Below are 25496 nucleotides of genomic sequence, written 5' to 3'. Positions count from 1 at the left end.
AGAACAGTAATTATTTCAGTTATCTTTTTTTCAGTTTTTGTTTTGGTATATGTGCTATTTCAAACTATCACCATTTGCCATATTAACCTCTTCTTTAATATGGCAAATAAAAAATAAAAAGCTAACCTTTGTAGTAGGTAGTGATTTTGAAAACAATTCACATAACCAAAGGTCTGGTCAAGAAAGAATATGAACACCATATACTAAATTTAATTTAATGTAGTATATTAAAACTGTTTCTATAATTACTGTGGTATTAAAATATAAAAACAATAAATATATTTTTATTTGAAAGGAAATGAAGATCTGAGTTGACTGGTGACATGGTGAGGCAAATGTTTCCTGGGTTTTCAGTTAGTACTAAATCCCCTTCTGCCTTCCCTCCAGCTCCACAGCCACCCCTGCCCCTGCCTCCTTCCTACCAGTGTTCTCCTCCACCCCAACCACAAACACACAAAATCAAGCCCAAATTCAATCATGCTAAATATCTGGGAATTTGATTCTATGTTGTAGAAATTAGAAAGTCCCATATAAAAATGTAAATAACCCCCAACAGAGTAATTACCTACAAAGGATTTGTTACTGATAGTGGAGAAAAGGGTTAGAGAGTAGAAGTCTAAGAAAACGTATAGAAATATGTAATAACAACAAAGTAGAAAGAACAAAATCCCTTTTTATGTCCAATATGTCATATTCTATACTTGCATGTTTCTTAAAATAGATTTTTCACTAAGTTTATCATAGGTATTTTTTCTATTTTATTTTAACTTTGAAATTACTTTCAAACTTATAGAAAAGCTGCAAAGATTATACCTAGAATCTTTCTATACCCTTCACCCTGTTTCCCCTAATGTTAACATATTTATATAACTACTGCACAATTATCAAAACAAAGAAGTTAATATTAATAAATTACTATTAGCTAATCTACAGGCCCCTTTGAATTTCACCACTTTTATCACTGATCTTATTTGTGGTCAAAGATCCAAAAAGGATCCCACAATGCATTTAATTCTCTCTCTCACCATGGAATTTTTTTTTTTCATTCTAGTAATTACTAGTAAATATGTTTTTCTTCTCTCTTTTATATGTAAGCCAAATCAGGATATTTTCTAAAATATATTGAGATACCCAGGTCTGAATATTATTGTTTAAATGCAATATAGTAAATTATATTCCTTGTTCAAGTCAGGAATATGAGTATAGCTCTTAAAAAACATTGTTTATTTTGTTAGTGATAGCTTTTTGAGAGAAGTGTACACATTTCAATGACTCTTGCAGTATGAATAATGAATTACCATGTTACTAATAGTAATTTTATAATGAATCAGGATATACCAAGAAATACCGGAAAGACATTTTAAAGATGAAACAAATAGTATTGGACACACAACTTGTATGGCTTCTTTCTCTGTTTCTAATAATTTGGATGAAATTCAAGAGAGTATACATTATTTTCTTTATTAGCTATTAAATCATTACATTCCACATAATATAGATCTTTCCCTGAATATGTTTTTAACAGTATTTTAATTCAATAGAAACTTTCAATCAAAAAGCTTTTTTTATGTATTTTATTTCAAGGTTAATTCAGTACCTTTGCCCAACAGATATCACTGGTATTAGGCCATTTGATAAAGACATCTTTCTCCTGTCCTCTATCAAATGCAGGGTAAGGCTTCGTTTCATTTCCTGAAATTGCTGGATCCTAAATTGAAATGAAATACAAACCAGATTACTATGGAATATAACTATAGCCTCTTGGTGGTTGTTATGAAACACTGGAATTTTCCATTACGACATTATCATTATATTTTGCTCTCAGAGACATGGTCAGAGAAATGCACTGATGGTAAAAACTTTGTTCTAGCTACACTGTCTTCTAAATTTCTTTACAATTTTTTAAAGAACTTTGAAAATATATTAGCTTATGATTTCAAGCAAGACTGCTAGAGTTTTTTGTTTGTTTTTATTTTTCCAGTGGGATTTCTGGCTGTGTAGCTTGTTTCTTGTGAGATATTGATAAAATATTCTCCCCACTGAATCACTAAATTGAAGGCAAATTTTCAAACATGAGAAACATAAAAAGCAGTCCTAGAGAATGATTTGGGAATTGTATAAGAATAGAAAATCCATCATCACTTTGTGATGGCTTCTATAAATTGAGGCCAGTTTACAACACGGGTGATTACTAAAAACCAGCTTGCCTTTGCCTCCCAGCTTTAGTCTTAGATCTCTAAAGATATACCAAGTATAAAGGTATTCTGGTAGGAGCCCATGTAAATCAAACAAAGTGTAAAAGGAAGAAAGTTTTAGGTATGGGAGTAGAATCCAAAGTTATATAATTCCTATTTTGAAACACCTCCCTGTATCCCTCAATCTAGGAGAGAAATCTTAATAAAACCAAGATAATAAGACTCAGGTAAAGTATAAAATATAAATACAGACCAGGATAATAATGTATTTCATTCCTTCATTTCTTATTTTGTCAACAAACTGAGGAAGATCTTGGAATTCTTTACCAATTGTGAAGTCTAGTTGCCTTTCCATGTAATCAATGTCTGTGTATTGAACATCCTGAAAAATATGAGAATTGTGGTAGTGGAGCAAGAATCACAAGAATGAGTGCATCACATTTTATTATAATTATGAAAGTATTAGCAATATAAAAGTTTCATTGCCACATTACTTGATCCTAAAGAGAATTAATCAGGTCATGCAATACTCAAGAAATGAATGTAACATGTAAAGAAGCAAAATATTCCAAGAACAAGTTCATATAAATGTTCTAGTTTGTTAACAGTTCATTTACTAATTTTGATTTAAGAGTCAAAATTCTTTCAAATCAGCATCTTTTATCATATAATTCCTAGAGGACACAGGGAGACACAAGAGTAAAGGCTATAAAATTATGTTAAATGGCAATTTGGAATTTTGTATAGTACATACAGAAATAGGTGTTGCTCTATTTCTGGAAACATAAAGCAAATATAGAGTAATTTCAAATACTTCTAATATTGCCAAAGAGGAAGAAAAAAGAATTAGTAAATCCATTAATTATTGTAAGATTTTCATTTTTTATCACCAAAGTCATTTTCAGAATAATAGCCCAAGCTAATATAAGCAAAACATTGCTTACAAACAGGTATTTACAGATATGTCTAAACTAATAAATATTTTAATGTTATCATGAAAATTTTAAATCAGGCCTAAGTAAAAAATTGTTAATTGTTTTCTATTAATGGACAGTAGTTTAATTTTCTTCTAGATGCTATAAAATATGGCTAATATAGTGGACAGCCCATTTTATAAAAAATGGAAAACTTGCATAAAAAAATTCATTCTAGAAAAAAATTCCACCTGCATATTTCTATATCATCCACTATACAGTTAATATCCTCATAATAATATATTCAGGAACCACATGTTGAATTCGACTATATGTATTCATGTGTTATAATGACATTCTTTCATTATTCTTAGAATGAGTTCTTATACACACCAACCACTCTAGATTTCCATGCTTAAGTGTTACCAAGAAGAGCTCTAGGATTCCCTAATATCGCTAAAAAATAAAATCAAAGGGGCTGATTATATCTGATTATTATCTTTTCAAACACTGAGGGAAAGGACGCTCTGCCAGCCCTCTAATTCTGTATTCTAACATTGTGAGTATCATCTATTCCAGGGCAAAAAGCACTCTGTTTCACCTTCAGTTCCTTCCCTTTAAGTTGTCACATCGGTTTATGAAAAAATTCTGTGGATCTTTCCTCTCATCTAAAGAGAATATGTGTCTGGCAATCTATTTGACTCAATGTTTATATGAGAAATGCAAATGCACAGTGACTTGTTTAGTACAACTTTGGGAAATGGAATTGGAGAGAAAGTAGAAAAAGAAATGGTATTATTCATTTTCCTTTATCAACCTAATAAAGACATTTTATAAAAATTTTATATCCAATTCATTAGGTGCTATTAAAAACTATGCCTTGATTATTGCCAAATGCTTAAAATAATTCTAAAGTATGTGTTTATTTTATTCTGATTTTATAGAATACATATTTAACACAGTTTTAAAAGTTTGTATACATACATAGGGTATCTGAGCACTCCTCATATCTTCATATACTTGCTGAACATCTGAAGTATTTTTATACCCATAACGACATAATTGGAATCCCAAAGCCCAATAAGGTGGCATGACTGGTAGGCCAATTACCTTTAAAAACAAAAATTAGTTATGAACTAAGAAAATGACTTATATGATAAAGAGAAATTTATGTTTTTTTCTAAAACTAAATTTAGTCATACTTCATGGTATTGCTTTGTTGCAACTTCTGGAGTTGGGCCCAAAAACATATAAAAATCCAAGATTCCTCCGATTATGCGGTAAGTTAGAGCAGGAGTTGGCTGAAATGTAACATCTGGAAATTCAAAATATGATTATATTTTTTATCTATGCATTAAATATTATTTATTAAAGAGTCACATAAAGCATGATAAATTTTAAAAATGATTGTTTTACCCATTGCATTGCTGTTAAGTAAGAGAACTCCATGAGCATGGTCCTCATCTTCCAAAGCCATGTAATAGGGATGAAATCCATAGGAATTTAGTTTATACTTTAAAAAAAAAAAAAAAAATCAGGTGAAAATCCATATAAAGTTTGTCAGTGTAATATTTAAATTCATTATAAGATTGAAACTAGAAATTTAAATGTTACTTCCTTGCACACACAAACTGAATTAACAGCATTTCCCTTAGAAATTAATTTCTTTCATTATTAGAACTGTTATTGCTTTGGACCATGCAAATAGTATACAAATGTGTAACACCCACAAAACTGCTTCAAAACTTATGTAAAAACCCATTGGTATTAGAGTAATTGGTTTTCTTCCTACAGATTACATATGTTAGTTTATTCTAGAAATGTGCACTTCTTTTTCAATAATATAATTTCATACAATGATTAGAGCACTCAACCTCTTAAGTAATTAATATAATTGCCTAAGTTTATATATTTTATATTTAAAATGAAAACATAATAGTTTATAATTATAAAACATTTAATCTCATTTTTGGCTAGATCTTTTTATTTTTAGAATAAAAAAACCTATACTGAGGGTCATGAAATGACTTGACAAGAGTCACAAAACTTGTAAGATGATGATCCCCAAATAAATTGACATCTTTGGCCCACAGGGAATCCCAGTAATTGATGAGCATGTGAAAGAAAATTTATATATTGAGAATAAAGAGTATATTAACCTAATAATGCTAATGTTGAAAGGTTTTAAAGAAGTAAACTTTGTTAAAATATATATTTTCAAGTAGGTATAAATTAAAAACCTCCTTCATAACCTGAGTTTGAAATAGTGTGATACAAAAAAAGTTGTTTGAACACCTTTAAGTAAGCATCACATGTGGCAAATGGAAATAAGCTAGTATTTTTATTCAAATATATTTTTTCATGATATGTCTAGAATAATTATAGTTGATATTAATTGTGCAGTGCATTAAATATTTATAAAGTATATTTAATTAATAAGTTGAAATATTGGGAAAAGTGACATTAGCTTACAAAAACATTTTTTAAAGATGTAACTAGCAGGACAGACTCATAAAAATGCACAACTGCAGCTGTGTGCCATAAAGGAAAAAGTTGGCATCAAATCATTATCTAAGAAGTAAAAAAAAAACAAAATTAAAGAGAACCCTAGTCAGTTACTATCTCAGTTACAAACTGAGAGTATACATGGATTTGGCAGGGAATACTAAATCTGAATGCTCTTTCTATGAAGTTGAGAGGATCGTGAATTGGGTCACTACCTCACTTCTCCCTGTACTCAATGTTATCCAATCTTCTATTTTTGCCAGTAATTAATGGTGAATTTTTTGTTTGTTTTTCAGAAAATCACTGTAGCAGCTCTGGGGATCCCCAGGCCCTTTGTCATTACTTCAGTACCAAAGTACAAGCCTACTTAGAAGTGGCTGGGATCCTAATCATGGTCTTAGTTGCCTCATGAGATAGTTAAAAGTTGATACTTACACCAGGGGGTTGGTCTCTTGTGAACATTCCCCAAGTGTGCCAGTTTAGATCTCGCTTAAATGACCTGTGTTCCACTTCCCCAAAACCATATATATATTCTGATGGCAGGCGAGTAGATATTTGAATGAACTGGTCATTAAAAGTAAACCCAGGTAGGTGAGAATCCCAGCTGAAACAAAAGAAAACAATTATATTTCTGTAAGCATTTATAAAGTAGTATCACAAATAACAGCGGTGATTCTGCCTTGGGTGAGCCGAAAATCAATATTTTCTCTATATACCTTATTGTAACCAGATACCAAATGGATATAGATAATAATTCAAAAATATATATTTTTTGGCTAAGTTAAAGAATACCTATATTTTGCATATTCACCATTATTAATAGTGAGCCATAATATGATTAATATAATTATATATGTTTGTGTTTAGACATATATTGCTTTTAAAAATAAAATGTAGCCCAGCCGGGCACGGCTCAGCGGTTGAGCGTCGACCTAGGATCCAGGAGATTGGGGTTCGATTCCCGGTCAGGACACATGCCCGGGTTGCGGGCTGGATCAATGACTCTCTCATCATTGATGTTTCTATCTCTGTCTCTCCCTCTCCCTACCTGTCTCTGAAATCAATAAAGATATATTTAAAAATAATAATAATAAATAATAAATAAATAAAAATAAAATGTATATGAAGTTATAAATAATATATGATCTGGAAGTAACATATGTCTGAGAAATCGAAAGTCATCTACTTTCCTATTCCCTTGAGAAAATCAGAGTAAATATTTTTCTACATATGGAATAAAAAGAAATCAACATTAAAAAACAACAACTATAAGTCATAATGGACATTTTAATTTAAAATTCTCCGTATTTATGCCCTGCCGGGCGTGGCTCAGCGGTTGAGCGTTGACCTGGGATCCAGGCGATCAGGGTTTGATTCCCGGTCAGGGCACATGCCTGGGTTGCGGGCTCCATCAATGACTCTCTCATCATTGCTGTTTCTATCTCTCTCTCTCCCTTTCCTTTCCTCTTTCTGAAATCAATAAAGATATATTTTTAAAAAAAATAAAAATAAAAATAAATAATAAAATAAAATTCTCCCTTATTTAATAATCCCAATAATTTTCTTAATTTTTATATTTATAAAAATTAGTGTTTAAAAAAGTCCATAAGAAAAGCATTACAGAGAATGTGTTGTTTTTCTCATCATTTGAAAGAACATAAAGGAAGAGGAAAATTAAAGTTGGCAGTGTAAGAAAATGTAAGTATTACAAAGAATGTGAGTCACATTTAAGCTTTTATATTAATTATTATGAAAAAGTATTTACTAAAGAATATGCAGTGTTTACTAAAGAATATTCTCAAATAAAAATAAGTATACCTTTACACCAGGAATTTTTTACAAAATGACTTAGCTTGTTATCCTCTGGAACAAAAATATTCTCATAACAAAATTTTAAAAAAAATACAGACATACTTTTCTTCATTATTTGTATCTATTCTGACAATACATGAAAACATCTGAACAACATCTGAAGGACAGCGTGGCAAATTTAAATTACATAGCATATCTTTTAATATACTATAGTTTGTAAAGAATTTCACAAAAAATAAATTTTTTCCTTAAATTTATTCATTATGTATTAAAAATATCTAGATGCATTTATCTTAATTTCCTTTCATTAATGCTTGGCAAAAATCTTATTAACTCCATCAAATTCCAGGGCCAATAAACTGATTTCAACAGTTCCAATAAAATATTTACTTAATACATTTCCAATTACTTATTTTGCCAAAACTCACCATGCTTTTCAAGAGGAGTCTTGGTTTGGTTTTTAACTTGATTTGAAAAATAAGTTTAATATTTAATAATAAAATCAATCACATTCAAAGTGTAAATGAAATTTTAGAAAATCCTTAATTATAGTCCTATGATGTTCTGATAGTTTAAGTTAAAAATGTTAAAATAAGTCAGGTTATTTAATACAACCAAAACCATTTTTAGTGTGATGATAATCTAGCACGGTAAAGGTAGTGAAAATAATCATCTTACTTTTTCCCTCCTAAGCTAAAATCAAATAATTCAATCACTTACATAATTCTTCCTGTGCTTCTCCGTCGAATCTGGATGCCAAAAGGATTTTCCTTGATTTCAACATCATAAAGTCTATTTTCATAAGTACTTGTTGGCGTGGTTGGAATGTTTAATGGTACTGGAACTTCATATCTCTTATTTTTTGGATCATAAATCTATTGCAGATAATAATAAAAATAGAAATGTTTTGCTCTAGTTTGCTGACATATCATGCAAATATTAAATAATTTAAATAAGGTTCAAATAAGAGTATATAGAATTCTTGTTTGTATAATTCTTAATTCTGTATCCATGTCATATATGTGTGTGTGTGTGTGTATATATATATGTATATATTTTGTTTTCTAAATTGTCCTTTATTTTCCTATGTGTGTGTGTGTATATATATACACACATATATATACACACACATATATATATACACACACACACACATATATATACAGGGTGTCTCCAAAAATAAATGTATACATACTATAAAGGAAGTGTTTATTAAAATACATTTCATTTTCAAAGTGTAATAGAATCTGCAGCTATCAGCTGTTAAAGAGTGTACACATATTTTTGAGACACCATATATATATTAAATCCCATATACATACATGAATAAATAATGAGATCAAATTACCTATTTTACCTTTTTTAAATATTTTGTAATTCACTTTTCTATATGAGAAATCATCAAAATCAACTTTTAGAGCTAAATAGTCTCTTATATGTATATACAAAATTATTTACCACTTCTGTTTAGACACAGAAGTTGTTTCAATATTTCTGTCATATGTGTGATCCTATATATTAATGTAAATTTATGTTTATTCAAGTTTATTTCCTCAGCACATTTCTATGAAGTTAAGTATTAGGCCAGAGTATACTAATATTTGTGGGGTTCTTGATATCTATTTGTAAACTGTTTTCCAGAATTAGTGTACTAATTAATATTCTCACCGAAATGCATGCTCTAAAACTGTTTCATGTAACACTAAGAGTGTTTGTTTTCTAAATTGTCCTTTATTTCCTTGATGAAGATCAACCTTTTTCTACATGATTATTTAACACTTAGGTTTCCCATTCTTTGAATTTGTCTTTTATTCTTCTGATTGTTAATAAGTGTATTTTAATATTTTTATTTCCAATTATTAGTTCTTCTTGTTATATGTTTGCTTATAAGATCTTTATAATATTTTTATTGTTTGTATAAGTTGAAATTGCTTACCTTTTATGATCTAGGTGTCAAATATTTTTCCATTTTTTGTTTTTATTCTAATTGTTTATAGTGTTTATTAATGTTGAAATGTAATTATTACATAGTAAATACATAGAATTTTATCTATGAGATGCATGCCTTTATATCTATGGTTTGAAAGACCTTTACTAGCCAGATACAAGATAACTATGCAGGCGTGTTTTTTTTCCTGGGCTTATGTTTGATTTACTATATACATATGTGTGTGTGTGTGTATGTGTGTGTGTGTGTGTGTGTGTGTATAATCTTATATATCTTTATATGCTATTTATACATATATTTTTCATGCCATCCCTTTTTTATAAACTGTTAAGGTAATTCTCACTGCAATTCTATTGTTTTAATTTTGTAAGTTTTATCTATTTTTTAAATAAATTTTAACTATTATCATTGTCATACATTTACTTTTCCAGATAAATGTAAAGGTTATTTTATTAAGTCCCCCAAAATATTCCATTGAGATGCCTGTGGAAATTATTTAAAAGCATCAATTGATAAAAATTTAGTTAACTTTTAAAAAATTTAGTCTTATTCAGGATTTCTTAGTACTTATCTCTATCAACACTTTTTAATAGTTATTTTTCTTATAGACAGTCAATTCACTCCTATTCTTTTTAAATATTTTTATTATTTATATGATTGTTCTTTTCATTTGATTTTGCTGATGGGATCTGCCACCATTTCAATGTCTAAATGGTGAATGACAGTGTACAGTAAAACATTTTTTGGAGATATATATTATATCTAGTCATTTTGCTGATCTTATAATTTGTAATAGTTGTTTGTTTTCTTCTTTTGGAGGTCTTAAGTAAAAAAAAAATGCTAAGTGTAACTTTTGAAAGAAATTGTTGTTTTTTATTTATATGTCTTAATGCATTGGTCAGAAAATTTAGATAACTATGTAAAAATAATGGAAATAGTAAGCATCCTGTTTGTTTTGTTTATTTTAATTAGCAACATAATGTATTCTAAGTGATTTATCTATAATATCTTTTTAAAATTACTACTGTATATTTAATTATCCACAAAATTAGCAGAAATGAGAAGCTTTATTTATTGTGCACCTAGCTATAAGCTTTGTAGAAAAAATGTCATCAATTCAATTAATAATCCTTAATATTACATTAAAAACTCAAGCATGAATGTATTCAAAATCTTACGTCTTGACAGATGAGTCATGCACTGCTGTTATTTACACCCAACATACCTTGAATTGCAGCATGTCATTTTTGTGATATTTCACTTCCACACGAAGAGTTGAGATGGGTTCAGAAGGCAGCTTTATTCGAACGTTTGCAGTATTCAGCTTGAGGTCGGCGGTTACACCCATTGATGAATACTCAGTTGAAGTGACTAAATAAGGTGAGTCACTTTTAGGAAAGAAACACTGAGGTGCGCTGGATGTAGTCTAAAAATGCAATATATGTTTATTGACAGAAATTGTAAGCGTTGTAATATTTTACTCTTAGAAAAATAAGGTAGACATGTTTAATCACATTTGACTTACAGATTTTATTGTTTAATATAAAATGAAATTACAGTCAAAACATAAAATATCTATTATGCAACCCAAGATACTATGTACTAAAATGTTATATGAAACATTTGTATTTTGACTCTAAAGATAGACCAGTAGAACAGTAGGATCAAATTTTTATTTTCAACTCAGAAAACAAAATGACTGTGTAGTCTTTGAAAAATTAAGTATATTACTCATAAATTTTGATCCATGCATGTTCTAACTCTTCATATTGACTATTGCCTTTTGTGTGTAAAATGTCTCTACAACAACCCTCAAAAGGGCATGAGCTTAAAATTCTTTTCTTCTTCTTATAAAGAAACTATATTATTCTTTATTTCATGAGTGTTCCTTACATTGGTCAATTACATCTTGACCAGTATTTGAAATAGAAAGTGTGGCTAAAGATCAGAGCTAATTGGTTTACATAGGGGCTGATGATAGGATCTAAGAAAAACAATTAAAACTGTGGCTTTAAGGACTAGTTGCTTTACCACAATCCATTCTCCAAACTCTCTCGTTAAGTTTATTACACTGTTGAGAGAAGCAATATGCCCTACATTTTCAATTCTCTTTTGAAGAGGTTGTACATGACCCCTAAAACCTCCTTAAAAGAAAATGGTATAAGCAAATTAATTAGTATGCTCTTTGTCCTTACACCTTCTGGACTTGGAATGCATATGTAATGGTGGAAGCTACAATATAACCTTGAGGATGAAAAACAAATGAGAAATATGGGACACTGATGACACTGAGAGTTCAGCATATTTGGCTTGGGATTCTTATTTGTAAAAAAAATAAGTTTAAAAAAATCCTGTTTTTTTAACAAAATCAGATTCAGCTCTCTGATATTCTCAGCTTCAAGCAATCCTTAACTGATAGGAATACTACAGAACTTATTTTAACTGCATAAAACTGAAATTCAATAGAATCATAAATATGACTGACTTTAGAAAACTGTAGTCTGCACATGTCTCTCTCATAAATAGCTATCTTTTTGCCCCGTACCACTTCTCCTTTATTATTCTATAAGCGTTCTTATTTATCTTTCTTGTTGTTAGTTCATCAACATTGCTGTTTGTCATTAGGATGAAAATAATCTTGCTGCATAATTTATAGAAACAGTATAAAAACCTACAGGCTTAGTATTCAACAGATAATTGTTTAAAAACTTGGTTTATCCAAGTTATACCAAGTTAATTAAAGTTAAAATGTATCTTTGAATAGGTTTTATTTTTTAATACACAGCCCTACCCCTCTCCACACATGAACATCATTCCTGAGATTTTTAAATCTGAGGTTCCAGTGACATCAAAGCAATAGGACTCTTCAGAATTCATGCTATCTGAAGCCAGCATTAAGTATGAATGTGAAATTAGGTGAAGACAGTATGATTTTGAGGTATAGTCAGCAAATACACTACAACTTTATTAAATAAAGTTACAGTATATAAAGTGCCTGAAAAGCAACTTACACTTCCATTTACTCTGGCGTTTACTAAGCCAGGACAGGAAAATTAAGATAAAGAGAAATTTTCTATCAGAATTCCTAATTTCAAATGCTTACCTAGGTGAATTTAGTTTATATGCTATAGAATGGAAATTATAATATGTAAAAATTACATTGAAATGCTTATGTGAAAGCCATACCATTAATCATAAATAAAATTCTCATTACCGTTTGCCATAGACAGCCACGTTGTTTGCAGCTCTCCTCGGTTGCAGGTTCTACATCTGGGTAACAATTAAATCTTTCATTTTCTGAGAAATGTTGAGTCCATTGAACGGTAAAGTTTTTTCCAAGGTTAAACTTGAGATTGTAAATTAGGAGACTCTTTGAAGACAAAAGAAAACATTAACGAATATTTCTGACCATTGGACAATTTAAAAGTACTTAACATAAAATGCAGCAACCACAGCAATTCTTCAAATCAAGTCATAAATAGTTTTAATATAATACTGTTATATTAGCTCATGCCACTGAAATGGCTAGTAGCTCAAAACAGGAAAGCTATGAGAATTAGAGATACTAATGTAAAGTGTTATCTTTAAATCCAGACATAAGTTCAATTCTCAGTTATGTCATTTAGTACTCATAAGTCTTGGGGAATATTGTCTGTCTTCAATGTCCTCTCACTTTAAAAGGGGATAGTGACTCCTACCAAAAGGGGTTGCTATATAGAATGAATATGTGAAATTTAAAGCACCTAGCATAATGCCTGTGGCATACTAGGTATGAAATAAATGTTAGGTCCCTCAAGGAAGAAAAAGTTGATCACTTTTGTTGATATGGAAGCTCCTAGAGTTAGAGGAGAAAAATATTTATTTCTTTAATTTTGTTCCAAATTTTATCCATTGTTTAAAATATTTGAGGAACAAGTTAAAGGAAGGGATGATAACATGGTATTATGCAAAAAAGAAAAAATAATGAGGGGATAGTTTTATATATGTATATACACACACACACAAATATAGAGATATAAATATACATATACTAACACACAATTATTTATATTATTGAAAAATTGCAAAGTTATGTTTGGTTATTGTTTATATACCTTGGGAATAACACTGGCAAAATTTATCCCAGAGTTTCATCTGCATAGCTTAGTTTTTAATATGAGTTTATTTTAATAATTGTCGATTCAGGAATGAAAATTCATGTAAAAATTAGTCTAAGTATAACAGAACTAGGAAAGTGTATCTACTAGTGTCTTTTCAAATCTTTACATAAACATAAAAATAGACACATATAAATTAAGATTGCAAAAATCAAAATAAGTTGTATTGTGTGCTCTTTATAATCTTGGTTAGAGTCATAAAGTTCTCAATAAACCTGTATTATTTAATTTATATTAATTCCTATAGTCTTAGGAATACATAAATTATAGTATATTTACTAAATAAAAAATAATTACTAATACTTATTTTTATAAAAATTCCTAAGTGAAAAACTTTGGGCCAGAAGACTTAAGAGTTAGACCAAAAAAAAAAAAAAAACTTTAAAAAGATTCTATATCTAAAATAATTTAGAATTTATATAAACTGATATTACTAATAATTTAGTATTATATAAATGGTGGAAAAGTAAATACCAATAGAAATCACTTCCATGTTTTAAATTATTATGTTTAACATTTAAGTACAAGAATTTATTACCCAAAGCAACATTATGATTTAAATATTACATTTTATAAATGAGGAGTCTGAGATCATGAGAGATTAATTTATTATGTTTAAATGCACAGACTACAGGGCTAGAATTCAAGCCCAATTTGTGACTTCTTTTTCCTCTTTGGTACACCTGTTCAAAGAAACAAAAATTACAAGACAAGTCTTGTACTAGAAGGGGGGGATATAAACAAAAAATTTGAAGAAAATTTACAAAGTATATTGAGGACAATGAAAATTCATGAAAGAAGGGGCAGGAAGAATAATTAAAGATATGGCTTAAATCAGTACCTTAGAGTCTTAAATGACAAGCTAAAATATTTAGAATGTTGTATGCAACAGATGTAATTTAGAATTCAAAGTAAGAGAATGGTATAAGAAAATACTAGGAAGGTGTAATAAGTGCTATCGAAGATAAAATTAAATAGGAAGAAGTAGTAAGGAGCCTCCTTAATATTGATATCTAAATATAAACTGGAATGACCTAAAATGGAATACTGGCAGCAAAATAAGAAGAAAAAATATATGTGTCATGAAAAAAAATAATCACAAAACTAAGAGCCTAAATGGTTATGTAATGTTAAATATGAGAGTATATGACAACTAAAATATTTTGAAAGACTGTATTTACCTTGTTGGAAGCATTATAAGTGAAATTGCTGTGGGTTTGCACTGGTTGATTGTTTTCCATCACTGTAACTTCCGTAACGCTGTCTGTGAGCCCAAGGACTTTAATAGTCTCAAACGCTAGAAGGGTTCCATCTTGGTATGATGAATGTGTGCAGTGGATATCTAACTTGTTCTGCAAAAAGGTATATAGTATTATATATTAAATTGAAGGTCTCTGGATATACAATGCAGTTGTGAAACAGGAAGAGAACAAATCATCTATCCTTCGATTCCCACCAGCTCTCCACATCTAAGTAGAATATGTAAATATACCCATCAGTAACTTCTTTTCAATTTTTTGTACACATGCCATAACATTTATTATCAAAGATTACCTAAATTACTCATGATGCAACTCATATGTATCTTTTTTCATTCCCAACCTAATGTTGAAAAATAACTTAGCTTTGGCGGGGGGGGTATATAAAGAAACCCAACATCTACAAGAAACATTGCTATTAATTATTCAACTGTAACCTTGTCCATAGATTTTTCACCCTCACCTCAACTCCACAACAACTATTCCTGGGGCTGATATATTAAAACATATTCATATTAGTTGAGATTACTTTCCTAGGGCATGTTTCTTAAAACAGACATAATACTTTCAGAAGTCTAAAAATTTCTGTTCATCAGTTCATCATATAAACTCATCTATTACATTTCAATATAAAAAAATGTAAGCTAAGTTTATAATTTAATGATTTATTTAATAATTTATTTCATTTCTTTGTATTGAAATCTGGAAGTAAATGTAAATATATTTCAAAAAAATCCATAATAAAGGCATAACCCAGACGTCAAAAAAGGTATATATTTAACTATGTGTCCAAAGAGAATGCTTACATTAGAAACGGAAAACGAGTACAAAATGTAGTTGCCCTTTTCTATGGTATCTGAAATGGAAAAAAAATAAAGTTATCATATAAAATTGTAATGTTAAATTTTCTGCTCTACTTTTACAATTATACAACACTTAAGAATTTTGGCCCTGGCCTATGTGGTTCACGGTTAGAGCGCTGGCCCACAAACAACAGCTGAAGGCTCCATTCCCTGGCTGAGGTGTATGTGGGAGGCAACCAATTGATGTGGCTCCCTCACATTGATGTTTCTCTCTTTCCACTCTCTCTCCCAATCCCTCTCTCCCTTCCACTCCTTCTAGAATCAAAATATCCTCTGGTGAAGATTAACAAAATAAAATAATTAAAAAATAGAAACTAAACTAAATATTTTGTATACACGTATGTTAAAAACATACCTACGAGCCCTCTACTAAAAGAAATGGAACACAGCCTGGCCAGGCGTGGCTCAGCGGTTGAGCATCGACCTAGGATCCAGGCGATCGAGGTTCGATTCCTGGTCAGGGCACATGCCCGGGTTGCGGGCTGCAGCCGGTCAATGACTCTCTCATCATTGATGTTTCTATCTCTCTCTCCCTCCTTTCCTCTCTCTGAAATCAATAAAGATATATTTAAAAAAAAAAAAAAGAAATGGAACACAAATATTTGACAGACTTATGAGGGTAATTGGAATAGAGTAATTATAGCCAAACTGATAAATTTACTATTGTTATAATTAGATATTTGCAAGAACTGGCTATTTATTCTCTTGGTTTACTGAATTCTCAAGTTTGGGATCAGGAAATAAAATTAAAGACACTTAATAATTGAAATAAATTGTGAACCATTTACTGGTAACATTCTTATCAAATAATTTGACATTAACTAAAGTTTTAAATGTATTTTTTCTTTATTTTTACAGTAATAAAATTTTATATTTAACCGTTGCAATCATGTAAGACAGTTGAAAATTTGATGTGCTTTATACATGTATGAATTTAACTATTTAATTAAGAATAATAATCTCAGTGATCCCACTTCTAGGAATATATCTTAAGAATCCTGAAACACTAATCAGAAAGAATATATGTACCCCTATGTTTGTAGCATTGCAATTTACAATAATAGCTAAGATCTGGAAACAGCCCAAGTGCCCATCAGTAGATGAGTGGATAAAAAAAGCTGTGGGACATTTACACCATGGAATACTACGCAGCTATAAAAAAGAAGGATCTCGTACCCTTTGGAACAGTATGGGTGGACCTGGAGAATATTATGCTAAGTGAAATAAGCCAGGCAAAGACAAACATCACATGATCTTGTTTATACTTGGAATCTAAAGAACTTAATAAACTGATGAACAGAATAGATTCAATGACATGGAAGCATAGATGAGACTGACGAATGTCAGGGAGATGGAAGAGGGTGGGTAGGCTGAGGGGGAGAGAGTAACCAAAGAATTTATATGCATATATGCACAACCCAAGGACATGGACAATGGTGGGGAGAGGGACTGGGGAGTGGGAGGGGACGGGGTATAATGGGTCATTGTGGAGAAAAAGGGACATCTGTAATATTTTAAACAAAAATAAACAAACAACAAAAAGCAAAGAATAATAATCTAATAAATTCTCTACACTTGTCAAATACTTTTATAGTGACCCAATAGACAAAACTAAATATTGTAATTAAAAATATAATTTAAATAGCAATGTTAAATTTCATAAAGTAACCTAGACCCTCAAATAGATTAAAAACAGGAATTAAAAATTAAAACTTGTGACAGTTTTGAAGTGGTTGCAACTTTATATTAATAAAGTCAAAATTTTCCATCATTAGAATAAACATTTAAAAGCATATCCTACTTGAGACTTACCTTTAGTTTCTCCATCATCCCAGAAAAAGTCTCCTTTTGCTCTGTTCTGTTCATCTAATGCAACTATAAGTCCTAGAGGGTTCTTTCGGCTGTTAAGTAAGTTTATAATCATATATAATTAAAAATAAATTTATAATAGTAAAAGTTTCTATAAATAAGTCTATTTCAAACTAATGATTTGTAGGAATTCCTCCTACATATGAGGCCATATTAATAAAATTCATGTCTATGCTTATTAATAATTTTTCAATGATAAAATAATTTATAACCTCAGAAAATAAATGAAATTAATAAATATAATAAATACAGAATTTCTTGGAGGCTAAGACACCAGAATTTGGAAACAGTATAATATATTTCAAGTAAAATGAGAAAAATTAAATATATCTTATGAATGCTTAATAAATCATGTATTTGTCACATATCAATTAACCCTAAATGCAACGTATCAAGGCTACATCTTATATACAAAGTAATGAAGAGTCAAGGATAGCATTTTTTAAGTGCTTAATGAGATCTCTAATAATCTTAGAAAGGAAGCTAATTCTAGTACAAGAAATGGGGCATGTGCTCACTAAAATTTTTTCTTAGTTATATATCACTTTCTGTTTTTAACCTAAAATAGTTCACCTGAGGCCTTATAGTCTAGGCAACTGCTCTATACAGAATATATTCCTTCCAGCATGCACCTACCAAAGTGTATGTTTCTCTCGGTTAATACAGCTCTAGAGTATAAACCATTTTTCTGAGAACACAGTCATGAACAGTTACAGTATTAAAATAAATAATTCTAAAAATGCCAAAATAATGAAATTACTAGCACATTCATCCACTCATGGGAAACCAGTTTATTATGGGCCGGACAGTATTATTTGTCTGGGTACTAAAGCAGTCAAAAGTCAAGTCCCTGCCTTTATGGAATTTATAGTTTATAAGAGTAAACACACCACATACAAGAAAACATAACTAATATAATTTCAGATATTCTTAATGTTATGAAGAAAATACATCAGGGTAAGGAATAGTGAGTAACTATGTGTTGGGGGTTGTAGGATATAAGGAAATATGTGAATTCAATATGATGCCTTCTGTGCCCTTGTACCCAGAATGAATGGGGCAAGATGAAGCACCAGAATTTTCAAGTTTTTTTTCTAAGTATTTCTGGAATTTATTCTTATGAACAATTTAGTTTCTATCTTGTTCTTTACCTAAACAGAACTATCCACCTCATTTATCAACTTAAAACACTGTAGCAAAAAGAAAAGCATTGTAACATTTATGTATTGAAAATCCAAATATTTTAGAACTTATACTTTTTACCAGTTTATTTTAATATTTCATATTTTTTATGAATCAGCAATTAACTAATTATGCATATTCTATAAAGAATGTCAGTACAGTTTTAGCACAGGAAATAAAATTCTAATATAATTATGTTTATTTTTTAAATTAAAAATTTGTATTAATATACATAATTTTATTTTTTTATAACCATGATGGTTATATTTAAGAATTTCCTCCATACATCAAACTTCTGATGAATAACTGAATATTAATATTTGATTCTTAAAAATATGAAATATTGAAAGAAATTATATTTCAGATTTTAGTTTTTAATTATTCATTTTACCTTGCAGTTGTAGTTATAGCAGGTTGCTGAATGGGGATAATATAACCTCCTCTAAGATGTAACCCTATTTTGTCTCCTGGAAGATACATATTAACACGTTGTTTCCTCCATGGTCTTTTTGCACCCTAATATTTGGAAGTTAAGAGGACTTTTTATTAGTAGTAAAAACTTTTAACTCCATTTTACAAGACTCAAAATTTACACAGAGAAATAATTTTTAATATGAGTATCATCTAAGTAAGTATTGTTTTCTAACTTTTAAAGAAAACCCTGTTTTGTGTGTGTTCGGTTTACTGAACAAAGTAGGAAAAAAATTACTTAATTTTCTCAACAACAAAAAAATCAACATAGAAAAATATATTTCTCTTCTACAATAATTAACAATAATCTTAATTAGCCTTACTTTTAATACTTTGTTTTAAAGTTAGCATGTTTCTAAAAAGGATTTTTTTAAAAAATCAGTGTTTCTATAAAAATGAAGGGTCCGCTTAGCAAATAAAAATGACATGCAAAATAATGCTTTTTTAAAGAAACATCAAAATGTCTTGCTCAATTAAATAAATAGAATGTGTGTATGAATGCTGCTATGTTACCTTTTTGAGAGAGAAATAAAAATCTTTCACAAATGTTAAAATGTAGTGTATAAAAACAAATGTTTATGATTAGCTCAGTACTCATTCTTCTGGCAATAAGATACGTATATAAAATAGAAAAAGTATTAAAATGTCACCATTCCTTTCTAAAATTACTCCAGACCTTTTATTTGCACAATTTGAAAATGACCAGTATAACTTTTTATGTAAAAAATATTTCATATTAATCATATGCAACAAAACATATACTTGCTCATGTACAACGAAATACACAAATGTTACATAATATTCAAATTTGAAATTATTCCTTTTCTATAATAATAACAGGAATACTGCAAGTATATATGGTATGTGTTTGGAGTTAAGTTTCCATGTAAAGATGTTTTACAATATAGTATTTTGAGTCTATTATTATATTAAGGTTACTTACAGTTTCATAATCATACCAAGTAGCATCAGGGATGTATGCACTCACTGTATCTGCTCCCTATAATAAAACCAGATGAAAAAAATATATATGTATATATTATAAATAATATATATGTACCTATTCTTTTTACTTCAATACTTCGCATAAAAGAATTACATCAAATATTAAGTTAGGTATTCATAAAGAGTAAAAAAGCTTTCTTTGTATTGTTAAACTCCAATATTTTCTATAAATAATAATCAAAAATCTAAAGTTTTAGACAGTATCATAATATAAAATATGACAAAAGCAAAGACAAAATTAATTTAAGTGGCAACAAAAATAATGCATGCATGCTCTTGTATAGTTACAATATACATGGTAATTGTGAATATGAACACATTCATTTCTGTATATTTCCATGGAGAAGAAAACATTTAAATAATAGGTAAAAACCAAAAAACTTACTCCCTAGTGTTTCAACATTTTCATAAAATCAGCTGGATTTTGTGTTCCCCTTTATTTACAACTTAATAAAATTTCAATATCTATGTCTATTTAAATGAGAGTTCATAATTATTACTATAAGATTTTATTTTGATTATATAAATAAAGCTTTCTTCTTCAGAAGAATACTATTATGCAATTTTCTTTTCCCCAGTTTTATTAATATTTTTATAATTTTTCAAAATTTCTTCCACATTTTAGAATTCAATTTGACATTTATCAGGTTGGAACAGTCTATTGAGTAACATCTATTATGAAGATGTTTTATAATTTAGTGTAGTTTGGTTATAAAACTTGCCTTTAAGCAATACGTCTATTAATTTTAAAACCTACCTGTTTCAAGACTGGGGTAATAAGCAATGCGGGGCCCCACAAGAACTGAGTGTCTTCAACCCAGCTATTTGTATCTTCATAAAACCTAAGAACAATGACAATGTTTACAATACAATGATAAAAAATAAGTTTATCCAAATTCTTTGTTTGGTTTGCCTTTTCTGTTTTTCCTTGGGAATGATTCTTAACTTTAACTTCACCTGTTTTACATGTCATTTTGAATCTATATTTCTTACATCTTTATGATTCATAGGATGCTGGAAAGGAAGGGAGAGAGGGAGGAAAGGCGGTGGGAGGAAATAGTTTATCTGGGATTCAAAAAAATCTATCATATATGATAAGCTTACATTTTATCTGTAATAAACAACTAGTCTGTTTAATTCATTTTCTCCTGTGAGATGAGTTCATAAAGTACCAGAAGTCTTTCATATTCTACTTTCTTCCTTTAAAATTGTTTTATTATTAATTCCCATTTTGACTTGGATTTGAAAGGGTCTTTAGTTATTTCTTGAGGAAAGGTCCTTGCTTTGGTCAAGATATACAAAGATAAGCACAATTCATTGTTTTTTTGTGGGGTTTTTTTTCACTAAATTACATTTGATCTATATTTAGATGATTTTCACTATACATGTTTTAAATAATTCTATATTTAATCTAGTTTACTGATATCATTGTCCTAATGCATTCTCTATTCAAGACACACATTTCTCTATTAATCCTGTCCAAAACACCAAATTAATTATATTTACTACTGTCATTCTACAGTTCATCAAATCATTTATATGAATGTAAAAACAAGAAGCAGAAATCTACTTGACATTGTGATTTATCTCCATTAATCTCTTAATATATGTGCAAGTATAATCGGAAAGATATTAAAGTTCTTGAACATTGTACTCACTCATGAAGAAATGGCCTTGCTACTGTTTCTCCAAACTTATGGGCCTTATAAAACAGGGTGTAGAGGAAAGGTAATAAAGTATAACGAATATTCAAATAGTGCCTTGATGAATTAACCAAAAGAGAGTTTTGTCCAAAAAATGCTGGATCTTGATGCTATGGCATAAAAAGAGAAATAAGAAAGCTAAAATCTGAATAAAAATTAACATAGAAACATTTAATCTATTTTTGAAAAGCAAACTGTATATAGTATATGAACATTTCTAATTTTTATGTGTTTATCTGGATTCTTTTAAATATAATTTTTATGTTGACAGCATTACAGATGCCCCCCCCTCACCTTCCCTTTTTGCCTCCCTCTGCCCAGTCCCTTCCACCCCTGCCAGGCCTTCACCACACTACTGCCTGTCTCTATGGGCTATGCATATAAGTATATAAGTTTTTTGGTTTATATTTTCCCATCTCCCACCCCCTCTGTGATATGTCAGTCTGTTCCAGACCTCCATGCTTCTGGTATTTGGATATTTTTTAATTAAACTTTATTTAAAAGTCAATTTTCTCATTTAAATAAACACAGAGAAGATAAAAATACATTTTAAGAAGGAATATTTCACTTATATTATTTGTGGTAGACTGGATTATTGGCTCAAATTTTCATGCTTCCTTGTACCCAGTCCTTTACTTTGTAACATTGTAGCCCATACCACTAAAGGTGGAATATACACTTCCCCACTGCTTGACTTCATTCTCAGATATGTGACATACTCTGACCCATGTGACACATTCAAGTTATGGCTTAAAATGTGCTTTCCTGAATACTTGCTGCCTTGTGCCTGACCACTGTCTTAGGAGAATAAGCCCAGGTAGTCTGCTGTCCCAGGGATTCAAGAAAAAGAGCTGCCTGGCCAGTTTGCAGACTTGCAACTTGAAGGAAAGCCTGTCTGCCAATTCTAAACTAGATCAACTGACTCTTAGCCAAGGTACAATGTGATCAGACCTGCTTATATCTCTCGCTATGGGTAACAGAATTAACTAAAGAGTACCAGCTACTGCCTCCCTGGATTCACCATCATGTTTTTTTACCCTGAGGCCATATTTCTTTTTGGTGGCTCCCAGCTAAACAATTAGAATGGTGAGAATACTATTCAGGCCCATTTCTTGGAGACAGGTGATTCTTCCAATACTCAACTTTGCCTTGAGGATGCCACACGGGGCTGACTGAAACTCATTCAAATAAGGAACCCTATGACTCAACATGTGACTCTTCCAATCAAACCTCTTTTCTTGCCTTCATTTCACCAGGTTCTGACCTAATTGTGATCTGAAGGCTCTCTCCACCTTCTCCTGCTCCCTTCCCTTTATCCTACACAAGTATTTCACCAATAAATCTCTAAGATGTCTAATTCTGCTTTGGTATCTGCTTTTTGGAGGACATAAATAAACACAGAGTGTAATGTAATTTATATCAGGATCTCCCATGAACACAAATTTCTTGAAAGCATAATTTAAATAGACTAGAAAGTGACTTCTCTCCAACTTATACCTTTTACTTCTGTTCTACCATGCCTCCTTCCAGGTTAAATTCTGAATTGTTGTCCCTCTTCTCAAACAGAATCAAGGCCCTCTATGTCACCAGTATATGATCAGTGAATAATTTCTTAACCACCATACAGTTAATTGACTTGATGGTTTACTCTACTTTCCCCGTTCCCTCTGAAAAAATACATCAATGGGAGCCCACAGCATGAATTCTCAGAGCTGGTAGAATAGCTCAGTATATACTGTACTTATGCTCCCACCAGTTCAAATGCATGATGTTAAAAGTGTTAGTTTTATTTTTTCCCAAAATGTCATTCCAGTCTTGTTTATTATAGAAAGATTTTGGACTCAAGCTGCTTTGCTAGTGGCTTTAATTTTTTTGTTACTTAAATGAAACAAAAACTGGAAACCCTTAATAGAACATTATTCATTTTATGAAAGAAAAGTTACCTGGAACTTGTTAGAATCCAAGAATCCAGACTCAAAAATCTTTCACTTTTATTTAAGCTATTATGATTTAACACACTTATATATGCTTTAGGTTTAAATAAAATATTTATGTAGTGACTACATTATGTTTCATAATTTCCTTAATTGACTATACTTTAAATATACAAATATGTATAGGCCTTGAGAAGAGGACTTCTAACTCTTGTTCATGAATCATGCTAGAAGCTTTCAGACAATATACTTTATAAATTTAACCACTTTGACAACAATAGGATTATGTTTTCAAAACAAGGAAAACAGGCATTTACCTCATATCCATCAGCATTATGGTTTCTGGAAAATGGATAGAATGCCCCAAGTTGCATCCATCTTCTGCAGAGCTCTTCTGTTGTATTAACCACAAATCCACAGATATCTGCTCCAACCTAAACAATAAACATATCTATTATTCATAATGTAAAAATTCTCAAATTTGCCCATAACAATACATTTTTAGCCTCAATAGATTAATTTGCATTACTTAGAATCTTTTTGTTTTACTGTCTTCATATACTCTCCTTTAACCTAGCCTCTTTATTTTTCATTTTTGTTGTATACTTGCCTCTAATTGCATTATTTTACTCTCTTTCCTTCACTGTCTTCTTTCTAATTTCTATTTTTTAATTTCTATTTTTTAATTTAATTTTTATTTACTTCATTGTCTATATATTTTCTTAGCCTTTTATATGTATTTTCTCCTTTTATTTAATTACTGTTAATTCACTGTATTAAAGTGAAATGACATTATTCAAATGTGTAGCTTCTTACTCCAAAATGCCTCCCAGTATTTGTTCTTTTCTATTTGTAATATATCACTATAGGAGTAAAATAATTTAAAAAAAAAAAAAAGTTACCTGATTATGTATCATAAAATTGCATAACTTTTTTTAAAAAAACCCTCGAGAAAAACGATTATCCTTAATTTAGTATTTACTGTTTGCAAATCTTTCTTTCTTTTTTCTAAATTGTATATGTTTCTATAACTTTATTATAAATGGTATGTTGTATACATCACAGTGTTTTTCATTTTTCCCCAAAGCTTTATTTTTGTGAAATTCAATTATGTTAAGTGGTTTCACTGGTTCTCTATTGTATAATGACTAAAAAAAATGATTCTATAAAATTTATATATATATTTGTGAATATGTAAAAAACTTCCTCCTTTATCATTAGGTATGTATATATATAATTATTTCCTGGTATTGGAAATCTAGATTGTTCAATAAAAAAACAGTTGTAACCATTTTTATGAAAAGCAACAAAACATGACATTTCTTATCGTTCTATTTTCTTGTCAATATCTGATATTTTTAGACTTTTAATTTTTGCTATCATATATATATGAAAATATATTTCACCAATTTATACCTGCACTTTTCTGATTACTAGGGAAGTTGAGAACTTTTTTCATACTTTTATTAAGTCCATAAGGGTTTCTCTTTCTATAGAATTGCTAATTTATGTCCTTTGCTAATTTTTCCATTATTTTTATCTCCTGCAGATTCATGATAAGTACTTTCAATTAAATATAAATCATTTATTAGATATATAAGTTGAAAATATAATTCCCCAATAGGTGAGTAACTTTTTATTTTAAATTTTTAAAATAGTCTTTTGAACAGAAGTTTTTA

The 25496-nt window shown here is 29.8% G+C and overlaps 1 protein-coding gene across 2 annotated transcripts in view; it reads right to left on the bottom strand.

Annotated features, from left to right (window-relative positions):
* SI (sucrase-isomaltase) overlaps nt 1-25496 on the bottom strand; it is a 71002-nt gene that overhangs the window by 22878 nt on the left and 22628 nt on the right. Inside the window, exons 16-33 of one of the 2 annotated variants that reach the window (XM_087817916.1) lie at nt 24135-24251; nt 21839-21993; nt 20938-21022; nt 20119-20175; nt 19096-19220; nt 17466-17554; nt 15597-15646; nt 14713-14883; nt 12589-12744; nt 11502-11515; nt 10600-10789; nt 8147-8301; nt 6050-6218; nt 4526-4622; nt 4312-4424; nt 4094-4219; nt 2449-2577; nt 1598-1708 (exon numbers count right to left, since the gene is read on the bottom strand). In XM_087817916.1, coding sequence (XP_087674042.1) covers nt 1598-1708; nt 2449-2577; nt 4094-4219; nt 4312-4424; nt 4526-4622; nt 6050-6218; nt 8147-8301; nt 10600-10789; nt 11502-11515; nt 12589-12744; nt 14713-14883; nt 15597-15646; nt 17466-17554; nt 19096-19220; nt 20119-20175; nt 20938-21022; nt 21839-21993; nt 24135-24251 — 2109 coding nt within the window. Of the gene's footprint in view, nt 1-1597; nt 1709-2448; nt 2578-4093; nt 4220-4311; nt 4425-4525; nt 4623-6049; nt 6219-8146; nt 8302-10599; nt 10801-11501; nt 11516-12588; nt 12745-14712; nt 14884-15596; nt 15647-17465; nt 17555-19095; nt 19221-20118; nt 20176-20937; nt 21023-21838; nt 21994-24134; nt 24252-25496 lie in introns of both variants that reach the window. The other variant, XM_016215719.2, reaches the window with a different exon arrangement.

This window comes from Miniopterus natalensis, chromosome 6, assembly GCF_054644295.1.
Source record: "Miniopterus natalensis isolate mMinNat1 chromosome 6, mMinNat1.hap1, whole genome shotgun sequence".
Taxonomy (NCBI): domain Eukaryota; kingdom Metazoa; phylum Chordata; class Mammalia; order Chiroptera; family Miniopteridae; genus Miniopterus; species Miniopterus natalensis.
The sequence above is the reverse complement of the archived record's forward strand: the minus strand, read 5'-3'. Positions and strand labels throughout refer to the sequence as shown.